Raw genomic sequence first — 22735 nt, 5'->3', positions numbered from 1 at the left:
CTGGAGATAATGACAGATTTCAGGGGTATTTTCTTAACTCCTCTAATGTGTTTCCTTAGGCTCTTTTGTTTTACAAGTCTGAAATTCCCCACAAGGTCTCTTATGGTGTTAAAATTCTTCTTAACTTTTACTAAAAGAAGAAAAGCTGACACTGCTAATGACATACTGTATGTCACAGCCCTTAAGGTTAATTGAAAGATTCTCACTGCTAGAACCCTATCTCCTTCAACTCACCATACTTAACATCATCTAACATATCTTTCAACACCACTATTACTGTATGTAACTAAAGAACTCCTTAAATAATTTAAAGCTTACTACAGTTAAGCTATGCAGTGGTATACTGTATGTTGCCCAATACAGAAATATGATTCACTTTAACTGTTTTTTTGTGTTAACAAATTAGTAATGACAAGGACTTATGATTGATTTAACATATGATTACTGGTACAGTAAAGCTAGATTGATGTGTGAAAGTGATTTTCAGCATTTTGTTGTTACACTGCTTTTTCATAGTCCTCAATATATCATAATACATTTCAAGTCCCCTTTCTGAAGAAATTCTCATGCTCAGATTTCATTTTAAAAAAAGGATGCTTGTGAATTGTTTAATTTATTGCATACTTTATACAATTTCTGTGGATTGCATGTTGTTTCAGTTTGTTACTGCTTCCCAGGAATTCTTGAGAAAGCAAACAATGGATAATATTTGCATTTTTTCTTATGAAATGTTTGAATATGCATGGTCACAACAACAGCTATTTACATTAAATATAATTATTTTTAAATCAGCTTGCTGTTGGATAGACAAAGAGCATCATGCAATCCCAGAACACTAAATATTATTATTGGATGATCATGCTTAAAGTGTATGCTTTAGATGTTAGTTTCAGAGATTACTCATTTTCATCCATGTACTCTTTCCTGTTTCTTTTTCCTTTTTAAATACATTCTTGAAGAACTACCCTCTAGACCTGTGGAAACCTGTTCACAAACTCCTGTGATTAAGGTGCATGGTTGTAAGCTTGAGAGAATGTACCCTTAAGATATTAAAATAATGGCCTATACACAGGACAAGATGATCATAGGAATACATTTTGAGGTCAGTAAAGAATTTTTCAAAAAAAGCATGGAACAAGCTCAATCACTAGATTATGATATATTGATCATTCCTTCATAACATATATTACCCATCTATAGCCATTCATTGCTCTAGAAATACAGTGGATCTCTGAAAAATGATATTCACTTTTGTCATGCATAATTGGTGTTATGTTAACCTGTTCTTCTGGCAGTAGCCAGCTTTTCCATGCGTTCAGCTAGATGCCTTAAAACCCCAATGATATTTATCAATGATATTTAATTTATCACTATTAGAGATATCCCACAAAGCATACACTCTGTACAGTCATAGCTGGCCATGTGATACTGTTATGGATATATGTACATGCTATGGCATTTTTAGCATTTATATATGCCAAATAATACTTCACATTCCCATGTATGGATGCTCAAATGCAGGAGTAACATTCTTTTTTCAGGATTGCATCTACAAAGGGTAAAGGCATGTTTTTTTTAAAGAAATCCCTAAAAGTTTTACATTTCTCCAATAACACTGCTGTCCTTCAGTTTCTCCCGTATGTGAGGATGCTAAGTGAGCAAGTGACATTACTCAGAACTCTGTACACATTGAGGGAGTACAGTACATGAGTGCAGCCCTGAGGCCTCTCCCTCCCTCCAATTTGCTGTACACCTAAACAGAAACCACAAGGACCTGATTCGCTTCCTGTTCACCGCCAGTTGTCTGACTTGACCAGGATCCCAAATCAACATTCTACAGAGGTGAAATATGCACCACTAAAAATACTAAAATGCAATTAAAACAAAATATGAAAAACATTTTAAAAAAACAATCTTTATGATGCTGGTGTCAGAGAAGTATAACACAGCCCAAATAAGTTCAACTTATTTGTAAGCAGTACTTTTCCCTAATTCCTGTAATTCACTTTACTCTAGTCCAGTCCAGCAATACACAAAAAACACATGTATTCTGTTTTTTATCACTGTAATGCAAGAAACGCAGATTATATAGAAGTGTACTAAATACAATTACAATTCCAGTTTCCTTTTAATTATACAGATGTCACTGTTTTTATCCAGATATTTGTAATTTGTGGAAGAGAGTGTACAGTATCAAGTACAAGTGTTCAAGAGAATCCAGATACTGTAGTTCATTGCATTCTGGCTGTTTACTTTCTATCCACACAACACTAATTTTAATATATACTGCATGGTGTTTGTATTCAAACTAAATACTATAAATGGAGCTGCATTTTATTCCATTCCATGCAATTCATTTTTTTCCTTTTGCATGAATTCAAAAAGTCTGTAGTGGAATTTAAGAGGATTTCTCACTTTTAGGAGCACTAGATAACATCATACTTGTTTGGGGTGATCACAAAAAAAGTGAAGAGAAGCATGCAGAATTCTAAGGGTGTTGTCTGTAACTATAGCAACACAATTTCACCTGTGGCCCATTAGGTCAAAGGTCAAAAATGCATTATTATTACCTAAGTAGAATAAACACACAACAGCAGTTGTAATGGGCCCCAACATGCAAACACATTGTTGGTTAATCTCTCAGCTGCAGTCTCTTTCTTATTCACCAAATTCTTCAGGCCATTATTATTTCCACTATGAACTTATTTGGAACTTTTTTTCTATCGCACCTCTTTCAGAAATGTAATTAACTTTCAAAGCTTGTGATTATCTACAGTACAGCAGTGATGTGGAACTGCAGTTATTGAGGGTTTGATCTTAAACACTCATCTAATGATTTGGCTAGGAAGCCAAATCACCTGTATTTTTATCATTATTGTTTCCTTACTGAAAGATTCCTGTACAATCTACAGGAATACAGCCCCTGAGAAGATAGGTAAAGCTGTATGAAGTACCCCAAGTAGCAGACAGAAACAAAGTAGTATTTTAGAGCTTCAACACATGAACCATGTGTAGCCTACTACAGTACATAAGACTAATACGTACGTGAGCTAGGTGATCACGCTGTGGAAAACCTCAACTGTTCCACTGATGTTTAAGTGCTCATTTTATGATGTCATATATTATTGAACTAATTTTATCTAAAACAACAGGCTTTAAAAAGTAGTGAGACCAAAAAATCCTTTGTTTGTTTCTCAGCATAGAATCATAGCTTCACGCTCATATATGTATTAATGTCCAGAACATTTTTATTCATATACAGTAGTATTAGACTTGCTTCAATACTAGATTATAGTCAGTAAAGCAGCAAGACAGCAATGAGCTGCGGTAGTTAGTCACCATTTTTCAATTACACGATTATAAAACTGAATTTATACAAAATACAACAGTGATGATTTATAACCTTATTGATCTTATCAATCAAACTTCCAGATCCACAGTCACTCAGGTTTTGAGTACAAGGTTTACTCTGAATAAGTAGAATTACTTATTGGTACAAGCTGTTTTATAATTAAAAGGCCATTTGCATTGAACATTAATCACCAAATATGACTTGGTGGGGGTAAATTAAACTGTAATAAACAGTGCATCATAAACAAACTTGATTATAAACAAATTAGTTATTCTTGCATAATGTGTAGCAGAAGTCTTTTAAAGCTTCAGGGCTTAGAAACTTTTTAAAACATCTTCTGTTTTCTGGATTGTTTTCTGAGTGAGTGAATCAATGCGCTAAAATGATGACAAAATACTTCTTTGTAGTAGGTTAGTGAGTTAGTGAAAAAGACTCAAAATCCCCTTTTGACTTTGTGCTCGGAATGCCACCTTGGCAGTGCTCACTGCAATATTTAATAAACTCCACTGATCGAGTCAAGTGGGTGATGTCATGTTTTAACATTAAAAGAGTGAGCTAATACATAAGGTGTATAGATATGCCGGTGTATAATTTGGACACCAATTTGGACACCAAATTTGCATAAAGTTGTAGGAGGTCAAAATGGTCTTTAAAAAGACTGTAGTATATGCCTTACAAGAGCAACAAGAAGGGCGCTGACACAGAGACTCAAAACAAAATGTATGTCTTATTGGCAAAATAATTCCGTCCGGATGGAAACCAGTTGAATGTTCTTTTATGAAAAGAGGAAGAAATCAAGCAGAAAGTCTCTCAGTTCATCTCTGAAGGTATAACTGTTTTTTCTGTCTCAGGTCTCAGTCAAAGCAGGCCTTAATGGACTTTAGGCATGGACAGAAGAGAAATTAGTGTCAGCTCTGTCCAGCGGGCACCTGGGTGCAATCGGGGATACTTAGTTTCCATTCCATTATGGCACCAGTGAGAATGTGTCCCCCTGGTCTAAAGAATGTGAGGCTGTTTGTCAAGCCACTGATTTGAAGAGACTGCAGTGATGAGCTGCGTGAACAGAATCCTATTACACAGATTGGCCTGACCAAGCAATCATTTTGCCGGTGCAATAAAGTGTGGTGTCCGTGTTGGCAGTACCCCGAAGGTCTTGGATTTGGATTCAAAGCTTTGACCGCTGTCAGATTACAGCACCTGAGGGACTGGAAAGAAAAAAAAAACCTCAGGAAGTTTTTCTACCTCTGTCCCTGCTTCCTGACCTTGCCCCCAGCCACTTTGTGATGTTTTCCACAAACACAAGCAGCAGCTAAATTCCTAGGTCAGATATGGGGAAAGGCCAGTCACCTCAGATCCAATGTGATGTGAAGCCAACTGGAAGCTCCTGGAGGACATTATGGAACTGCCCTGGGGAGCTTGCTGTCACTGTAACTCATCACACTTTCAGCAGAAATCCACCTCATTCATCATAATAACAGCCCCAGCAGCAGCTGGACATGGGAGACTTTCCTGAAGATTTTGAAACGATCAGTCTCAAGTGATTCAATGCCAGCCTTCAGCACTGAAGCCTTCTGATCACACTGGCTTAACTAAAAAAAGTATGAAGCTGAAAATAGCATGTTAGAAAGTCATTTTCTTGATTGCATAAAGAGTAAAAAATGTCTTTAATAATACTACTGATACAGCTGAAGCAATCTTCAGCACAAATAACATTTCCAAAAAAATCATTAAGTTCAAAATATTAGCAGTAGTACAGTATTTGAAAAATGGACCACCTCAGTTTCACCTGTGTGTCTGGAGCATGAATCCTTAGTCCCTGTGAGTTGCACATTCTGACATTCATTCTGCCTGACACTCACATGATTAGTGTGAAAGAAGAAGTCATTTGCATTATAACAAAGAGTAAAATTCAATTTTTCTTTACTTGAAAAGATTATCAAAGACGTCAATAAGCTCTCTAGAGATGTGTACCTTGATGAATGCAGTGTGATTCCTGGCTGTCTTCTAGATAGAGTATATATCAAGTACAGTCAAATGCCTTGTTAAATAAATGGAAGTTAAGCGAAGTTATATCCAGTGATTTTGTGGATGATATTCGCACTCAACACAATTGCTATTTAAACTATGTGTTTATCTCTTACTTGGTTTCTAATGTAAAAAATGTGAGGATTGCTTTTGAGGAACATGATCTGTTATATGATGTGTGGAATACGATCCTGAAATCACAGACTTACCTTTGTTAAACTTGTACTGTGTGTAACAAGTTGCAAATAGTGAGTCACACATAAAGGAGACCACACCCTTATATTATTAATTATATGTTACTTGCATTCATAGCCTAAAAATTGAAAATAGTACAGAAAACATAATAACAAGGATAGCCTATTAAAGCTATAAAAACAACCTAACTATAAATAACAAACATTCTTATGCACATTTCAAAAAAGAAGTACTACCGATGCATGAATCCAAAGCAAGAAAATATTTTAAGTCTTGACATTTTTTTCAGGCACAAGCAAGATCTTGGAATAGCCTGCTTCTTTTGCGAGACAAGCCAAGACAAGTATATTTAAGACCTTTTTTACAACCCATTTTAATAAGGCAGGCAGAGATAGTAAGTAGCTATGATTACTTCTGTTTCAGAAAGGCCACTAATACACGTAGACTTGCATCAGGTTAATTGATTTTAATATGTAAACAGCTCATGTAATAAGCCAAGGAGACCTCAAACACTGCACAATAATGACTAGCCAAACTACACATTAATCAAGGAAATGCAGACCTCGCAGAAAAAATACCATTTTGTGGAATGCCACTACATTACAGCAAAATAAATTGAACTGCTGCAAAAAATGGTAAAATAGATGGAGGAGAGTCAATATCTATTAAATAAATGGTAAAGGGAAGTGTCATTTTTTGGAGAACAGGAGAACAGTTAGAATTTGACAACACATCCATCCATTTTCTAAGCATTTATCCTATACAGGGAGAGCCAGAGCCAATCCCAGCATGCAATGGGCACAAGACAGGATACATCCTGGATGGGATGCCAGTCTATTGCAGGGCCCACACAGACAAAAACAAGTGCACATTCACACCAGGGCCAGTTTTTTTCCAGAAGCCAATTGACCCACCAGTACAGTATGTCTTCAGACAGTGGATGGAAACTGGAGCACCCACCAAAGGCACCGAAGGAAACCCACACAAACACAGGGAGGACACACAAACTCCCCGCAGACATCGCCAGGAATTAAGCCCATGGCTCCAGTACTGAGTAACTGTAAGATTTATATAAATATATCACTCATGGTAATGATTTTAAATAAAGAAACTACAGTAATCAGAACTATTCATTGCAGTGTTTAAAGGCACGGTATATTATTTCCACTTTGGGAGTCAAGACTGAAGCCAGCATGGCCACCACCTCAGGGGACATAAAGAAGCTGATGCCTTACTGAATGCCACAGACTTGCAGGAATGAGTCACCATGTGTGTGGTCAGCTGTGGTTCCCAGCTCAGTCAGGAAAAGTTTGGAAGCCGCTGTCCACAGTCTACAGGACCTGGAAGTTGAGTCAAATGGAATCTCTTCCATTTAACATCTTGACCCACTTGGACCTCCTCCATTTAAGATTGCCAGTTGTTTTTACCAAGTTTATTTTTCACAGGTTATTAGAGTACAAACTGTATATATGCCAAACTCTGAACACCAACCTGAAAGGCTACTCAACTACATCTTCCAGACCCCATAGAGCAAAACTGCAGTTATGGAACAAAATTACATACTAAAACAATGTCAAACAATACATACTGTATAATTACACTGATAAAGGTAACATTGGCAAGCATTTTACTTTGAGATTCAGAGCATGGACAGACCAGTGAGCTTTAAGTATTAACAGAGAGTCAATCGATTCTTATTACAGCAGCTCTCTTGTTTTAAAATGCTGAAAAAAACCCAGCACTGGTATGTACAAAAACATTTTGGACACAGAATGCACCTTCATCGGCCAAACATCATAACATACGGTTTTTAGCAAAACTTTTCCACACAACCTCATACAGAAATATTACCAATGACTTCCACCATCACTTCTACATGCCATCATCCAGTGGAGGATATACAAAAATATATGTAACGGTGATACATTTCTATAGCAAAGAAAGAACTGTTACTTTTACTGAATGAAAAAGATTAACAAGATGCCTTGAGATACAGAAAAGCTATCACGGATTCTTTTGGATGAAAAGGAATTTATAGAATTACAGAGTATTCTAAGCTTCCATTTTGTACCCTACATTTACTCGTGCTGGAAAAGTCACAAAGAAATATTCTGTCAAGAATTGGTTTCAGATTGCCTTGTATGAAAATAATAGGTTTCTTCACACCGAAAGGGTTCAGACAATAATTGGTTTCACCCTTAAAAAAATTAAACAGTGGATGAATCACAAGATTCCTCTCATGTCTTCTCAAACGCTAGTTTCAACCTACCTGCTATTGGTACGTGTACAGTATGCATTAATTGCCTTTACACAGTATCTTCCATCCATTATCAGAATACTGTTTGTTCCTGGGTGCTCTAACAGAGCTTACACCTGGGATGGGACATCAGCTCATCACAGGCACACACAAAGAAAGAATTTGGAGACACGAACTGACCTAGTCAGGGTGTCTTTTGAAGATGGAAGGACACTGGAGCAGCTGGCAGGAACCCATACAAACACTGGGAGAGCTTAAAAACTCCACAAAGAGGCCATCCTGTGTCCAGAATAGAAACCAAGATCCAGGAGCTAGGACACAGCAGCACTAACTACTGCACCTTGTTGCCAATCCCATCTTTTGCTTCCATCCATAAAAAATATTTCCCCCTCCTTTGGAAAACCTTCCCCTTTCTCAGGCAGCACTTTGTCTCCATTTTATTTGTAAACCACTGACTGACCTGGATTTCATTTGCATCTGAGGACAGTCCTTACCTCAGAATATAATAGCTTTTTTCTTATCAGTAACTGTTGATCATTTTATAATTTGTTTCTGTATGTGGCTTGGGCAAGACATCTCTTTAGGTATATCAGTGCACTGTTCAGCATCTGAAATAAAACCACAGAATTCAGGCTTATTTAAGTTTGTTATCTATCCGTTGTCTTGCAACATAAATGTATTAAGTGTTAAGCCTCTTGAGGATTAAATAAGGATACATTTAGATTAAACTGGATAGAGAACTAAAGTGTTAACTGAAACTTTGTACAACATCCTTAAGCTCACAATAGAGTAACGGGGAAACGTTAGATACATTTATTTTTTGTGTAATTGGGACGAATTGGGTTTGACTACAGTACTTGTGTGCGATCTTGCATTGCATTTCTAATACTTTCGTCAAGGTTTACCGTGCCTCTATTGTAAGCAGAATGACTGTGCAAAAAACAAAGTCAGGGATTGCACATTAAGTAACGTGAAAGCACGTTAATTAATTTGCTGTTAATGAAATGGTTTTATAGATCCAGCAGGCGAATTGACCGCTGACAAGAACCACTACACCACAGGTTCACATTAAGCCACTGGGCAAGTAATTGAAGCGCCTGTGGGAATGATCACTGCTTAAACAGTACTTATGTCCTTTTTAGTCGAGTGATTTACCTCTTAGTTTAAAGATTATACACAAGTGGGACAAAGCTACAGTGCAGCAACGTTATTAATGGAGCTTGACTGGATGGCAAAACCCAAGCATTTCAATACAAAATATAACCATTATTATCGTGGAAATGATGAGTACTAGTGCGTATACTACTGCCCAAGTTCTTTTACACATTTCATTTAAAAATTGCTGTTTATACTGTGTTAAGTGTTTCCTTGATTTATTGAAACAAAAGTAATTTATCTCCTAAATTGTTCGTCCTACTGTAGCAAAACTCTTTTAACTGCTGCTCACCTTTGGAGCGCAGACTGTTGCCCCCAGGGCGTTCAAATATTACCTATGCTTTGGAGTTCGTCCCATCTTCGGCAATTGGCTGCTTGAGGTTTTTTTTCTGTTCTTATTCGTCCTCTCTTCAGATGAAACGAGGTGAAGGAATGAATAGCTTGAGGGAAGGGTGAATAACGACGTGAGAAACACCCACATTCAGCTCAAGCCTGGACTGACAGAGCGGAGAAAGAGAGAATTTGCTAGTAACCGGGACAGGCAGCAACTGTCGTGCATTCTCAGGATCCTCTTGAGAGAAAACAATATAATATACATGTTTCAAAAGGTATGCTATGTTGTTTAATTTCTCTTTATCAGCTCCCGAATTATAAGGAAATGCAATAATTCAATTGTAGTTTATTTTTTAAAAAAAAGCTGAACTCAGAATTGTCGTACTTAATAAAGTTTTACCTTACTATTAATTGACAAATTAATTCTACGCTCCATTTTAAGGGTGAAATAATAGATTTCAAATGCAAGTTTTCTGTCATTTTTTTCTGTAAATGCATATTGTTTTAGAGAACATTTAATTCTTTTTTTATTTTGCATATTTTCATTACTGCGGAAAAAAGCAAGCTCTTACCGATCACGTTCTAGGGAGGAATTACGTTAGAAATGAAGACTTTTTCATCCAAGTCAAACCTTTGTAGTTATAGCTATTTTCTTACATGTATTACCGCAGGGGACGTATTTTTCAGTTACGAACGTGAAAGTTAAAGTAGGAAATCAAAGCTTTTGTTGCATCTAATACGTTAATTATAGTTGTATTTTTTCATTTAACTCTATGGTAGACAACACTCAGAGTATGTCACTATGGCGACGGATAGACTTGCTTGAAATTAATGTTTTGTCTCGACTCTTTTAGAATCTATTGATGTTAAAGTATTGAGAGCTTTAGATAGCTTTTGATCGTTCGCCGTGGAGGATTAAAATTACTATCTGAAGATACAATTTCCTATAGGGCTTAAGATGATCACATGGTGATATGAAATTTGACAACGACACCAGGACTCTGGTCCCTACTGTGATTAGCGAAAGGCTCCTTAGAAGCACACTAGTTGTTTAGAACAAAAGTCTTCAGAGATTAAATGAAATAATTAAGATCCGTCTTATTTATATGATGTTATAAGCACTGCAAAGTTTTTGGAGACACGATTTCTTAAATAGTACCTCTAAATTTACAACTGAAAGTTTTTGTACTGTAAATTCTGTTAAAAAAAGACATGGTAAAATACAAAAGAGACAATAACTAAGTATATACATACATTACGCGCAGTCTATTTCTTTAAAGATTTGAAAAAAGAGTAAAAGTAAATGATGGCACCTATAAGAAGTTTAGGTTTTACATGGACTTTAATTTTGAAATTAAGATTTATGTTAATTACGCCTATGTCGGGGTGCATAACCTCTGCTGTCATCACTGATTTATTGTACTGTGGGTGCTGTAGTGACTTTTGCTTCTTGCTTTATCGTTTTTTTGTATCATTTTCTTGCTGATAAATGACCGATATTAAAAACGGATTTTTCATGATTCTCGAATCATGGATTTGGAAAATCAAAACAAATCCTATTAAATTAACAAAAGCAAAAAAAGAAAAGAAAAAAAGTGTTTGAACTCCCCTTTGGGGTTTAAGTTAACTAATCGTGACAATAAAAAGACAACGTTGAAATAAACTGGCAGCTTTTCTACAATTCAGATTACATTGCCAACCGTTTTCAGTAAACTGGCTTGTTTCACCCCTAACAGACACATTAGACTATTTGTTAATGCATGTTTTTAAGGTACTTGCAGTAAATTTAACATTAGTGGGACCCATCCAGAATCAGTTGGATGATGTGTTAGGTTCATTTCACATAGAAACTGGGGGTCTCCTATTGTGTGTTTAATTCCTGTTCTGGTTCTAGACAGTTCACTTTTTCTTGATCATTCTATAGAAATGTGAAAATTCCTAAATTCGTGAGCTGTGGTTCCTCTTCATCAAGTGACAACTGAAGGACCCTCTTCTGGTTCTTTATTGGGGTTTCCAAACCTGAGTTCCTTTGTCAAGAAGGGTACTAGGAGATCTCTGGGTTAAACACTGAATAGTTCAAGTATCAGATTTCAGTCAGTGCCTGCCTGTACACCAACTTTGTGAATGGTCCATCTCATGTACCTTTCCAGGCATGCTGAGTGCTCCAGCCATACAGTGATAAGGATGAAGGTTTTTGGATTCAGGATAAGGACATGGTGTCCTTTGGTCTTTCTTGCAGTAGCTGCACATTTCACTATCCAAGCTCAGGGTCAAGGTAGGTAATCTCACTGATCCATAAGGTTTCTTTTTTGATGTGCAGATTTGGCCAAAGCATTTCACCACCGTAATGTTGTTTCATTTCATGTGTTTTCTTCTTCATTCAGCCATGTGCTAAAACAAATGCTCATGTAAATCTCCATCTTATTTGTACTGGGACATAAATGAGAGGAATTAGGTTTCAGGTGTCCACCTGAAAGCACTACTTTAGCTTTAAAATAAGTGCACCACTTCAAGTAGCTCCAAGAAGAGAGGTTGGCAAATCAGGAACACCAGACCTTGAGCCAAATTCCTCAACGTTTTGTTCCACCACTACATAATTGAGGAGCTCAATAACTTTGAAGTAGCCGACTCTCTACATGTTGCATTCTGACAGAGAAGAAAGAAAAGTTAAAAAGCAAAACAAAACATGAGGATGGCTTGTGATAATATCATTTTAAGGTTTCTTTCAACTTTCTTTCAATTCCAACCCCCCTTTCTTACACAAAAGCAGTATGATCTTATGTATAAATCACTGAAAGATTCGATAAGTAATCTCCCTTTTTTTTTGGAAGATCTCATTGAAATATTTTTCCTGTTTCATGTGATATTTTCCTTATTAATGGCAATTAAACCTCATAGTGTTTTGGAAAAATGTCTTCAAGGTACACTCTTGATTTGTATTGTTTTAAGACTGACTGAATGCATTTCAGCAGGATACTGTGTGAGGGGAATCTTGCAGTGTGCTAGTCCCAAGTATTCTGTCTGTGTCAAGTTAGCTTTATACTATAAACATATATTCCTTTTTTGATTAGGTTTAAAACCCTTTGAAAATGCAAATCATTGCCATCAGTTGTCATGGGTTTTACATGTTATACATCTTGTCAGTCAAGTAATTCTAAACTTTGATCTCTACCTATTTTGTTTTTAAAGAACAATTTGTGAAGACTAAATATATTAATAAGTTCAGTGGGCTTTTTAATAAGTTAGCAAAAGCTAAGGGGTAAAAGGATCTATGTTCAAGTTTCTGATAGGTAAGCAAAGATGATAAAGGGTTCAGAAGGTTTTTGGGTACATGTAATCAGCTTATTTAGAAGCTGTTATAGGCAAATCAAAGACAACCACATCAAAGACTGAATAATTTAGAGGTTTTTGTTACATTTATTATTTAGAGATCATACAGCATCCCTTGCTTATGTCTTTTATACATGGACGTGGCTCTTTTTAAAGCATTATAATGTAATTTGGTTTGTAAAAAGGCAGAAACAATATCACCAAAGGAACTGAAGAGTAATAAAATTAAGTAACCTAAAAGCATGTTAATTATTATTTTACAAGTTATTTTCCACAAACACTGGTGCTGTAGACTTCTTTCTACATACATTGTAAATGGACATTACATGTATGTTTTTATTATTCATTATGTAAGTATGGCATGCCTGCAGTTTACAGAAGTTTTAGTTAATGCTGTGCCCATTTCATTTATACATTTTGTGTATGCTGCTTAGAATGTGCTTTGTCAGCCCAATTCAAATGGAATAATTCAAAAACTGAAAATTAAAAATGTGAAACAAACTGTATCCATTTTACTAGTGTCTGCATTCTCCATCTGTCTTTGAAACCTATTGTCTGTAAAATCATATTTTTATTTTTTTCTTGACTATATATTTTTTTAATTTGGGTACATCAAAGTTTTTTATTTGTGGTTGCTACTGGTGGCAAATTTGCAGTTACTGCACAATGACAGTTTAAGAAACACAACCCACCCACAGATTGTAAAAAACAGTGTAAATACATGTTACAACTGAATTTGGATTAATTGTCCCCAAGAAGGGAGATTTTTTGCTTCACAGAGAATAAAGCCCTGCAGAGTATCCACCCCCTATCTCAGGTTGGTGATCTTGGTGTCATATGCTTGTTATCATTTATCTACCTACGTATAGATTTTTTTCTGAAATACCTATCGCACTGTCAGACCATATCTATTTATAATAACCACATTTGTTTACATGTGCCAAACTGTTGTCTTTACATATCTAGACTTCCAATTTTGTCATTCTACGTATGTATTTCTTTAGTCCATTTATCACTGAAATGTTAAATACCCTTCTTGTCCACAAGCAGAGCATATTTACTGCTGTTATGTCTAGATATGTAAAGAGTACTTTGGCACAACATTTTCTGTCTGCCATTTAACAGCAGAACAAGATGACACAAACCTAAGTGTTTGTGAAACTCTTCGTGTTTTCTTCTTTTTGTTACCAAATTGTCTCAGTGTCAAATGGGAATGTGGTAGTGATTGTTTTGGTGATGCTTATGACCGTAGTTGAACTAATTTAGAAGGAGGAATGGTGAAAGTGGTATGCCCATGTAGTTTGCAGTTCTGTGTTTTTCTTAACAGGAATAGATTCTTGGAAGACTATTCCAAAATATGCATTTTACATTTATAAAAAACAAGTCATATTTTCTTTTGTAAAACATTTTTATTTAAGTGTGAATGCCAATGAACTGGCACCAGCTTTGAATTAAATTGAATATCGCCTTGTTCAGACATCTAAAGCTAAGACCAAAACAATCTTTTGCCGTAAAAAAATAGCTCATGCTCATTAGGTATTTGTGCTTATTCGCAATACATGAAGATTATAACAGAAGTTGAGGAGGAAGGTTAGATCCTAATCTAGCACACTTCTGCTCTATGGATATGTCTTACACCAAGGACTTTCCTTTGCATATCTCTTTCACACCCCCACCTGCCTTCTCATATACACCCTTGGAGCAGCTCCCTAGCTCATTCCTCAGTAATGAGTGGGGATATGGGCAGCCTTATCCTCGTGGCTGGGCTGCCATCCCTCAGCTAGGCAAGTCACATCAAATGTTCTCTTCATATTTCGGATTCGCATTCATTAGGATCTGACCAAACTGCTAAAATAGAGTATGACCAAATTGGTTTGCCCTTTCAAAAACTGACTCAACTCTTTGTAAACTCTTTGAAAAGAAAGAAACAACAGCTCAGTCTCTAAAGGAGACATTAGTATTTGTCATTATCTCATACTGTATATAGCCAGTAATCCTCGCTCTTTTCTAAGAATCTCCATGGAAAGAAAATATGACTTAGCCTTCCATGTACCATTTGTGGCATCTTCATTGTCTATGTCTTCTCCTGTCAAGTTGTAGTCTGTCTTTTTATTGTTAAAAACATTGTGGGAATAACAGTCTTTGTTCAATATGTTTTTGTACTCTATATTATTAATCCCCTCCTGTCATCTGCCTGTATATCTAACTCTGGTGATTTTAACAACATTTAAATTTATTATCAGTTCCTATGGGACATATTCACTTATTAATGTTGAATTTCCATTTGTCTTTCAGTTGTTGCTCCAAGAAGATTACGATTTAAAGTGTTGTCTCCAGGCAGATTACTTGTAACATGGAAGTCACCCAGGGGAGATTTTGAAAGATATAGATTTATTTATTATACAGAATCAGGTAGGAATGTGTTCATAATGTATAACATTCTGTTGGTAAAGTCCACATATGTATAGTACATACCATCTGTGTATGTTTTACAGAGTGTTACTTGTTTTTGCATGTCATTTGGAGAGTGTTAAAAAGGTTATTATAAGATGTTTTTGAAGACCTTCATAGTGCTTTGTGATGATATGTCTAACTGTAAGTTTGTTCAGTCATATACCAGTGTTAGACATTGGTACAATTCTAGGCTTAAATTATTACATACATCACATTCAGATATATATATATACTCTGTTCTCTGTGTACAGACTTCTTACCTTTCACAAAGTACATTTTTATGTTTACATCAGAGTTGTATAATATACTGTATACAGTTATAAAAAATACAAATTAGTAACTTGATAGCATGAGCAAGGGACAATATTGTCATTGTGCTTTTACTTTGCTGGACATTATATAAAACATCCCTGTGCTAACAAAAAATATGAACAGATCTGGTCAAAAGATACCAGATTTCTTAAAAACACAGCTACTGATTAATTTATTGTGTGTGGACAAAACCTCTTCTTACATGTATTTTTAATCAAGGCACCATTTTCTAATACTGTCATAATGTTATTAAACAAAAATCTCTCTGTATCCATTCTGTTCTCCTGGACTTTAAAAGCAAGGCTTAATTTGGCCAGTGCTGAAATCAGCACCCTTAGCAACAAGGCTAGTTGTGTGAATGAGATAATTGATTTTATTCAAGCACACCTATATTCCTTTATAAAATACTTAAATAGTTATTGTGAAAATGTGCACACTACTGCTGATTTTCTAAAGGGTGCAGGCTGTAATGCAGAATAAGAATTAATTAGCAACATTATCTTATTTTTATATGTGTGCAGTAAAGATAATTCAGGTAGGTGCTCTCTTCTTGAAAAATGTGCTCAGTCAAAATGTAGCTTTTATTTAGCTAAAAGAAAAGAGTCATTCTTAAACGCATCTTTCTTTTTCTCCCTTTTTCTACTGTTTAATATTTTAATAGCATGTTTTTCTCTCCATTGATTTTAGTAATAAACCGAAACAGTTAGCTTGCTGGTAGTAAGATACTGTATTTCCTGCTAAGAGGGAAGACTGTTGCTATACCTGGTGCATTTAAAACAGATTGTGAGTTAATGCTTATTATTTTATGGTATCAAATCTCTATTGAACTTTGGCCAGAACCCACAACAATAATAGCACACTTGGTATTGTAGCATCATGTCGATCACACTTCAAAGCTTTCATTTTGTCCACGGATTGTGTTACAGTAAGGTATATGCCTAGCACACCCTTTTCTTCTGGTTCTTATCCTGGAGCTGTGTTTTTAAGCACATTCGCTTGTGCCGGACTGTGTTACTGAGAGAAATCCTATATTTTAAACTCAAGTTGACGATTCTTTTTCCATCCAAATCACAAAACCTCCTTTTCCTCTTCTAAAATACAGTATTAGGATGTGAAATCTAATTTCTTATGGGAAACCATCAAGTAGTATAGTATTGCTTGTTTGCACAGGTTCACAATCTATTCATCTTCAGACTTGACATATGATTAAATAAAGACCTTTGCTATATACTGTAGAATTTCCATCATGCATTTTTCAAACCTTAGGAGTACCTGAACTGAGTATTAACAGTTTTTCTCACTGTACTGCATTTCACTGGAGAAGTAACTGAATTCATGAACCACAGCTGTTGCACTGGTTCTTATGAAACACAGTTTTTCTTTTTGGTCCACCACAGTGGCCCAGAATTTAAATAATTATAATTAGTCAATAAAGAAGAGCCGTCTGAACAGTTCTATTGCTTAGGTTTTGAAAACAAAACCTATTGTGTGATGCGAGTCTCATCGGTGTACCTCATTTAAGAAATATATGTTTGGTTGACTCAGAGGCAGAGAAACTAGGCATAAACTGTGATGCTGGGATTGAAACTGTGTCTAGAGCAATGATTTAGGACCTCAACCTTCAGTTCATGTTCCAACTTGTACCCTCACATAAGGAGTCTTGAGGATAGGTTTTTTCAAATTTTCTACATTCAGATCCACTGCTATTTGCGTAGTGGGCATGATGATCCAGTGGAAATGTTGCCAGTATATATGTCAATGTATGTCCATCCATCTATCCATTTTCACTCCACTTTCCTGGTGAGGGTGGCGGTTGCAGTGAGCTGAGTATATCAGCCCAGACTTCCCAGTCCCCAGCAACAGATTTCAGCTCAGTGTCAGTATATGTGAATAAGATATTTAAAACTAGAAAACCTTCATATTTTATATAGTCTTCTACTTCTTTTCCCCCAACTTATTTACTCTGCATGATTTTGAAAGCAGAATTATATAAACATGTGGAAAAACATCTCTCAAAAGCCCTAATTTCTTTTCTGTGCCCGACCATACTCTAATCATGAATAGTAATAGATATAATTCATACTCCCAATGCATATTTTCCCCTGAAAGCATATAATTACTATTGGTATATCGAGAGATTGCAAAGACAAGATTTATTTGTTTTGGTAAAGCTTGGAGTTTTTTGTTATTAAATGAAAGTTTAAGAAGGCATTTGCATTTATGTCTTTAGGACTTATTTGTTACTGTTGAATGAATTCATTATTACTGTACATCAAATATAATATGTAACTTCAGGTTCGTTCATGTTTCAGGTCAAGTAATGCATACAATTGCTGGATTTAAGGGGAGACTGAAGTCTTCAGACTTTCTAATCTGTAAATTGGCTTGTTTTCAATATAATTTGCTGCTGATTTGTTGCAAAAGATTTTCTCTGACTATCCATTTGGATATTATGCCTTATATAATATCATATAATATCCGTGTTTCTCCAATTTTTCATCCATCAGGTCATGTTTTGGTGGCTGAATGAAAAATGCAAATGAATGTTGAACAGTATTAAATAATTAAAACATCACCTAATCTTCTTTCAAACTTCTGACATTTAAAATCTTAAATGAACACAGTGGACTACGTAACAGGTTTAAGCCTGAAAAATGTTCTTGCCATGCATGGTCTCTTGGGAATAGATTTCATTCCATTTCTTTTAGCATGCAACTGCCAAAGCAGTGTGTTATGGTGTATTAATTCTATTTATGGGAAATCTATTTTCCATCAGTTACATTTAAAATGAATGTCTCTCTAAACACAGAAAGATTGTCCTGACTAGCTGTCTCCAGCATGCACACTGCTGATGAATGCACCTTGTGCAGTAAAAGATAATTTACACTTACAATGCCTGCAGGCTTCCTGCTGTTCTAGAAAACTTGATAGTTGAAGAAATGTCTTGTTTTTTCATATTTGTTACTTTTTAATACATAGTAGTAAAAGAGAAGCAGTTTTATAAAGCAGTAAGCCTTGGTAATACGGTAAGCCAGAAATAACAGCAAAGTGGGAAAGGCATACTATACCTATAGTAATATGTTTCTTATAATTCTTTTGTATTTCTTTAATTGCAGGAGGAAAGGCACATGAATTACAGCTCTCTAAGGGGGATAACAGAGTAATAATTGAAGGCTTCCTTCCCAATAAGGAATATACAGCCAAGGTTATTGCTGTGAATGGAAACCAGGAAAGCAAACCGTTACAAGGGAGGTTCATGGGTATGTATTGTACATGCTGTGAATTTGAAATATGGAAGGCTCTTCAAAAAGGGACTTGCTGACCCATTCTCTCAGTTGTCATAGCTTCCAAATCCTCAGCACTCAGCTTGTACATGTAGTTAGAGCTACATAATGATGCTTTAATGGTTACCTTATGGTGAATTCTGCTTGCTAGATACAGTGCCCTCCAAAACAATTGGGATAGCAAAGTCAAAACTGTCATTATTGTTTTATAGTCAAGCAATTTGTATTGTGATCAGGAAATGAATGCAAATGATAAATGTAAATCCATGATCGTATTAGAACTGGGGGTTTGGATCATTGTCATGCTGCACTGTAAAGTACTGCCTAGTAAGTATGGAACTGTTTTCTTCTACGTCAGCAGACAAAATGTCTCTGTGAACTTCGGAACTCATTCTGTTGCTGCCATCATTAGCTACATCATCAATAAAGATAATTGCATCAGTTTCAGAGGCAACCATGCATGTCCAGTCGTGCTTCACAGGTGGTGTTCTTTGTTTTTTCCACACTTTAACTTTTGCTTTACTTTGGTAAAGGTCTCTTCTGTCTTTAAAGTGTTGTTCCAAAACTCTTCTTTCTGATCTCTGATCCAATCTGATGTTTGGTGGAGGTTATGTCTTGAAGGGCTGTCTCTGGGACTGGTGAACCTACTGTACATGTGATTTGACTAGTGATGGCTGCCACAGGATGAATTGTCAGGACTTTGGTTTAATGTCTCATCTGAAGAACAATACATCCTAAAGCACAGTATTACTGGTTACCATTGGCTTGGTAATTTTGGTTCAGTAGGAAGAGTGTTATCTACAGTTCCACTATTACCACCTACAGTGTAGCAGCAATGGGATTTTCCTTGGATATACTCTGCCATGTTCAGCATCTGAGATATGGTGAAGTCAGCCTAACATGTGTTAATGTGGCTGTTACTAGACTGAAATTCAAAGGAAATGTTTATACACCATATCTACCATATTTAATGCACCGTTAATTTGCTCCATATCCTGAAGAAGTGAAAATGTGATGTGTTTTGAATGATGCCAGGAACAAAGTGGGACTGTAAATTAACTTAACATATGAAAGTTAGTTTTAACAAGTCTGCATAATCTGGAAGTGCATTTGATGAAGTTACCAGTAACTGGTTACTGGAACAATCAGTGACTAAATGAAAGTATCAGATGAACACCGTTGATATGAAACAAATAGGAGAATAAAGCTGGGCACTTTTGAAAGGCTTTTCAGAAAGGAAAACAATTTAGAAAGGAAAGCTACCTTTGTGTCATAAGACGGAAATCATAAAGAATGATCTCTGTGCTTAAAAACGAGTGTGAAATATGTTTTCTGCATGCAAGAATATTTCAGAAACCTCGAGCTGCACAAAGAAACTTGGAATGATATAAAGGTAGGAATCACAAAGATACAAAGATGGGACAGAACGAAACATGAATGGATTATATTGTTAAGAAGAGTCTGTGACATTTGAAGAGTAAAATAAAACAAACGGCAACATGCTAAGTAAAGCATGAAAATGGATTAACACAGGGCATTCTAATCTTGATAAAAAAAGACAGTATTGTACTAACAGGCCTCTTAGAAGATAAGAGTAAGACAATTGAGGGAGCAATGTGGATCCATGGGGAAAGACTGGATCTGCCTGACCATACTCTTTCATTCAGCAGTAGAGTGTAATGGTGCCGCTGATTATGATCAAATTATATGCAGTAGAAGCTACAGAAAGAGTCAATGGCTCTGTCTCAAGGGGAGCATTTAGCCTTTTGGAGAAGTCATGGAGATGTCAATGAAACACTGATGATGAAGGTGCCAACTTGAAAACCCAATGACAGTTCAGTCCCCAAGTCCCCACCTGAAGCCTCACCACTATGGCAAGAACCAGCGAAGTGCTCCCCATCTCTTAAGGCCTGAGGTTCTACATATCTGAATTGTAGAATTAAAGTTGTATTGCCCAAGTGGTCTGTGGTTAATACGTGTCTAAATCGCTTTTAAACAAGAGCAGCGATTTTAAGGTTTGGGTTCAAAAATTGAATTTATTTTTCTGGAATGATATTCACGGTTGACATCTCAGAAAAGGTTGTTCCTATGATTATTTTTCGTAGTGTGAATAGTTTGTGTTGTGTGAACATGGAGACTGGGATACTTGCCGTGTGTTTCAGAAATGTTATTGGTATGTCTTCCAGCTAAAGATTCTGAACACGAAGAGGATTTACAGCCTCATAAACGGAAGGATACCAGTGCAGTAGAGGATGAAAATGAAATATTAGGAGGTAAGAGTTTAAAATAATAAAATAATAACATTTTTTTCTTATCTGAGACCTTTGGACTTGTGTGTCCTTGTTTTTTATCTAAATTAACAGCCTCTTTACTAATTAATTTACTGTATATATACATATTAATGGATATGTATGCTGATAAAATCTTGATATTGATTGCTTGATTATAGTCTCCGAAAATGTAAACCATCTATAAGTCACTTCTTATATTTTTTCTAAACATAGCATTTACATTTACTAAGTATTAGTTACATTTATTTGTGTTGCATTTATATTTGTTATATAATAAAACAGCCTGTAATCTAAAAATAAGATAATGTAATCATGACTGCATTGATAGAGGTGTGTAATTAAGTTTAAACTTACTGAGTTGTGAATGATTAAATTATTAGAATTTATCCTTTTGATAAAGGCTACTATACAATTTATAATTACATTGGGAATACTCCTAAGTCTCCCCACAAAATCTCACCTGTTGCATCATAAAGGTATGGAGATTTAGATGAAAGTTCAGAGGGTGGACAAACCCTATTATCACCCTCTTCTGCCTACCTATGTTTAAATGTCACGATTCTGGCGATACCATTTGTTCATTTTGCTTTCACACAATGCCATTCAGGATGCATCAAATCTTATCTGCAGCACTCTCTGTGGCTTCCTTCTTTTTTATCTGCCTGTTGGGAAAACAAAACACAACAGTCCTGCTATCTCAGCAAGTCACAGAATGCAGCCTATTTTGGAAGCTGAAATCTCCTAGAATTCAACCCTCCCCAGGACTCTCATTCTCATTCACATCTCTGTCGCAGACACTTGCACCCTTTGGCCGGTCCCCACAGCAGCCAGTGCCTGATGAGCCCCCCCCCTTTCATCTCCCCAAATCCAACAGCCTTCTCGCAAGTCAGCCTTGACACTCGACTTCCATCTCAGCAACTCTTCCCGCAGCAAATCTACCTTCTGTCCCGCGTCCCTTCGCCAAACGTGTCTCTTCCCCCACACAGTCGCAACCGCTCCAAGGCGCAGTAGTCGCCGTGCCACGGCCTGTCCTGATGACAGTGTGCCTCCGCGGATGCCCCCCGGGGATACAGTTGCGCTCAGAAGGAAAGAGGAAAAAGCAGGGGCATAGAGGGTGGGATGGGGTTGTCCCACCTACTTTCTTTCTCATGTCTCATTCGAATCACCTGATCTGCCCTTTCTCTTCTACTTTCTTCCCTTTTCATCCCCTTTTCGTTGTTGGGCGTCCTGTCCAAAGTACTTTTGGTGCCCACAATGTCTGCTGTGCTTCATGTTTTTTTCATTCCAACTCTTTCTGCAAAAGGGGAGGAACCTGGCTGGCGATGTCTGTTTTTCTAACGGACCTATGGCTCGGTCTGCATTGGTTTCCTGGCTTCTCGTTCATAACCCGCACTACGGCCCTTCCAGCGTCCCAGTCAAGACGCAGGCAGCGGCGGCATGGGTCCCCCTCCCTTTTCCCCGTTTCTTCGCTGGCGTCCTACATGGTACAGTGTCAGCCCCTGACTTTCTTCCCCCACCTTTTCCACCTGCACAGTGGTGCCTACAGTAGGAAATATGCACCTGCTTACAGAAGAAAGGGTTTCATGTTTCATCTCCAGTTCCCCTTTTTGGGTTCCTTATCGGCATTCTGCGATGTGTTCCACCAACTTTTGGGGGGTCTCTGCAGGGAGCCAGGCTTCATCTGCTTCAGAAGTTATGTTCCACTAACACTTTCATCACTTATCACGAAAAACAATATTCTTCAAAG

At 36.6% G+C, this 22735-nt stretch overlaps 1 protein-coding gene and 1 long non-coding RNA gene across 6 annotated transcripts in view; one reads left to right on the top strand and one right to left on the bottom strand.

The window, feature by feature from the left end:
* LOC138241420 (uncharacterized) overlaps positions 1-10081 on the bottom strand; it is a 40780-nt gene extending 30699 nt beyond the window's left edge. For 2 of the 4 annotated variants that reach the window (XR_011190645.1, XR_011190647.1), the window contains exons 1-3: positions 9890-10081; positions 9320-9476; positions 8324-8437 (exon numbers count right to left, since the gene is read on the bottom strand). This is a non-coding gene — a long non-coding RNA (uncharacterized lncRNA). Of the gene's footprint in view, positions 1-7049; positions 8438-9319; positions 9482-9889 lie in introns of those variants that run through there. The other 2 variants (XR_011190646.1, XR_011190644.1) reach the window with 2 other exon arrangements.
* col14a1a (collagen, type XIV, alpha 1a) overlaps positions 9330-22735 on the top strand; it is a 106427-nt gene continuing 93021 nt past the window's right edge. Inside the window, exons 1-5 of one of the 2 annotated variants that reach the window (XM_069194911.1) lie at positions 9330-9592; positions 11468-11592; positions 14943-15059; positions 18530-18673; positions 20884-20970. In XM_069194911.1, coding sequence (XP_069051012.1) covers positions 11502-11592; positions 14943-15059; positions 18530-18673; positions 20884-20970 — 439 coding nt within the window. In that variant the 5' untranslated portion in view covers positions 9330-9592; positions 11468-11501. The remainder of the gene's footprint in view (positions 9593-11467; positions 11593-14942; positions 15060-18529; positions 18674-20883; positions 20971-22735) is intronic. The other variant, XM_069194910.1, reaches the window with a different exon arrangement.

Source organism: Lepisosteus oculatus, chromosome 10 (assembly GCF_040954835.1).
Source record: "Lepisosteus oculatus isolate fLepOcu1 chromosome 10, fLepOcu1.hap2, whole genome shotgun sequence".
In the NCBI taxonomy this organism is placed as follows: domain Eukaryota; kingdom Metazoa; phylum Chordata; class Actinopteri; order Semionotiformes; family Lepisosteidae; genus Lepisosteus; species Lepisosteus oculatus.
The sequence above is the reverse complement of the archived record's forward strand: the minus strand, read 5'-3'. Positions and strand labels throughout refer to the sequence as shown.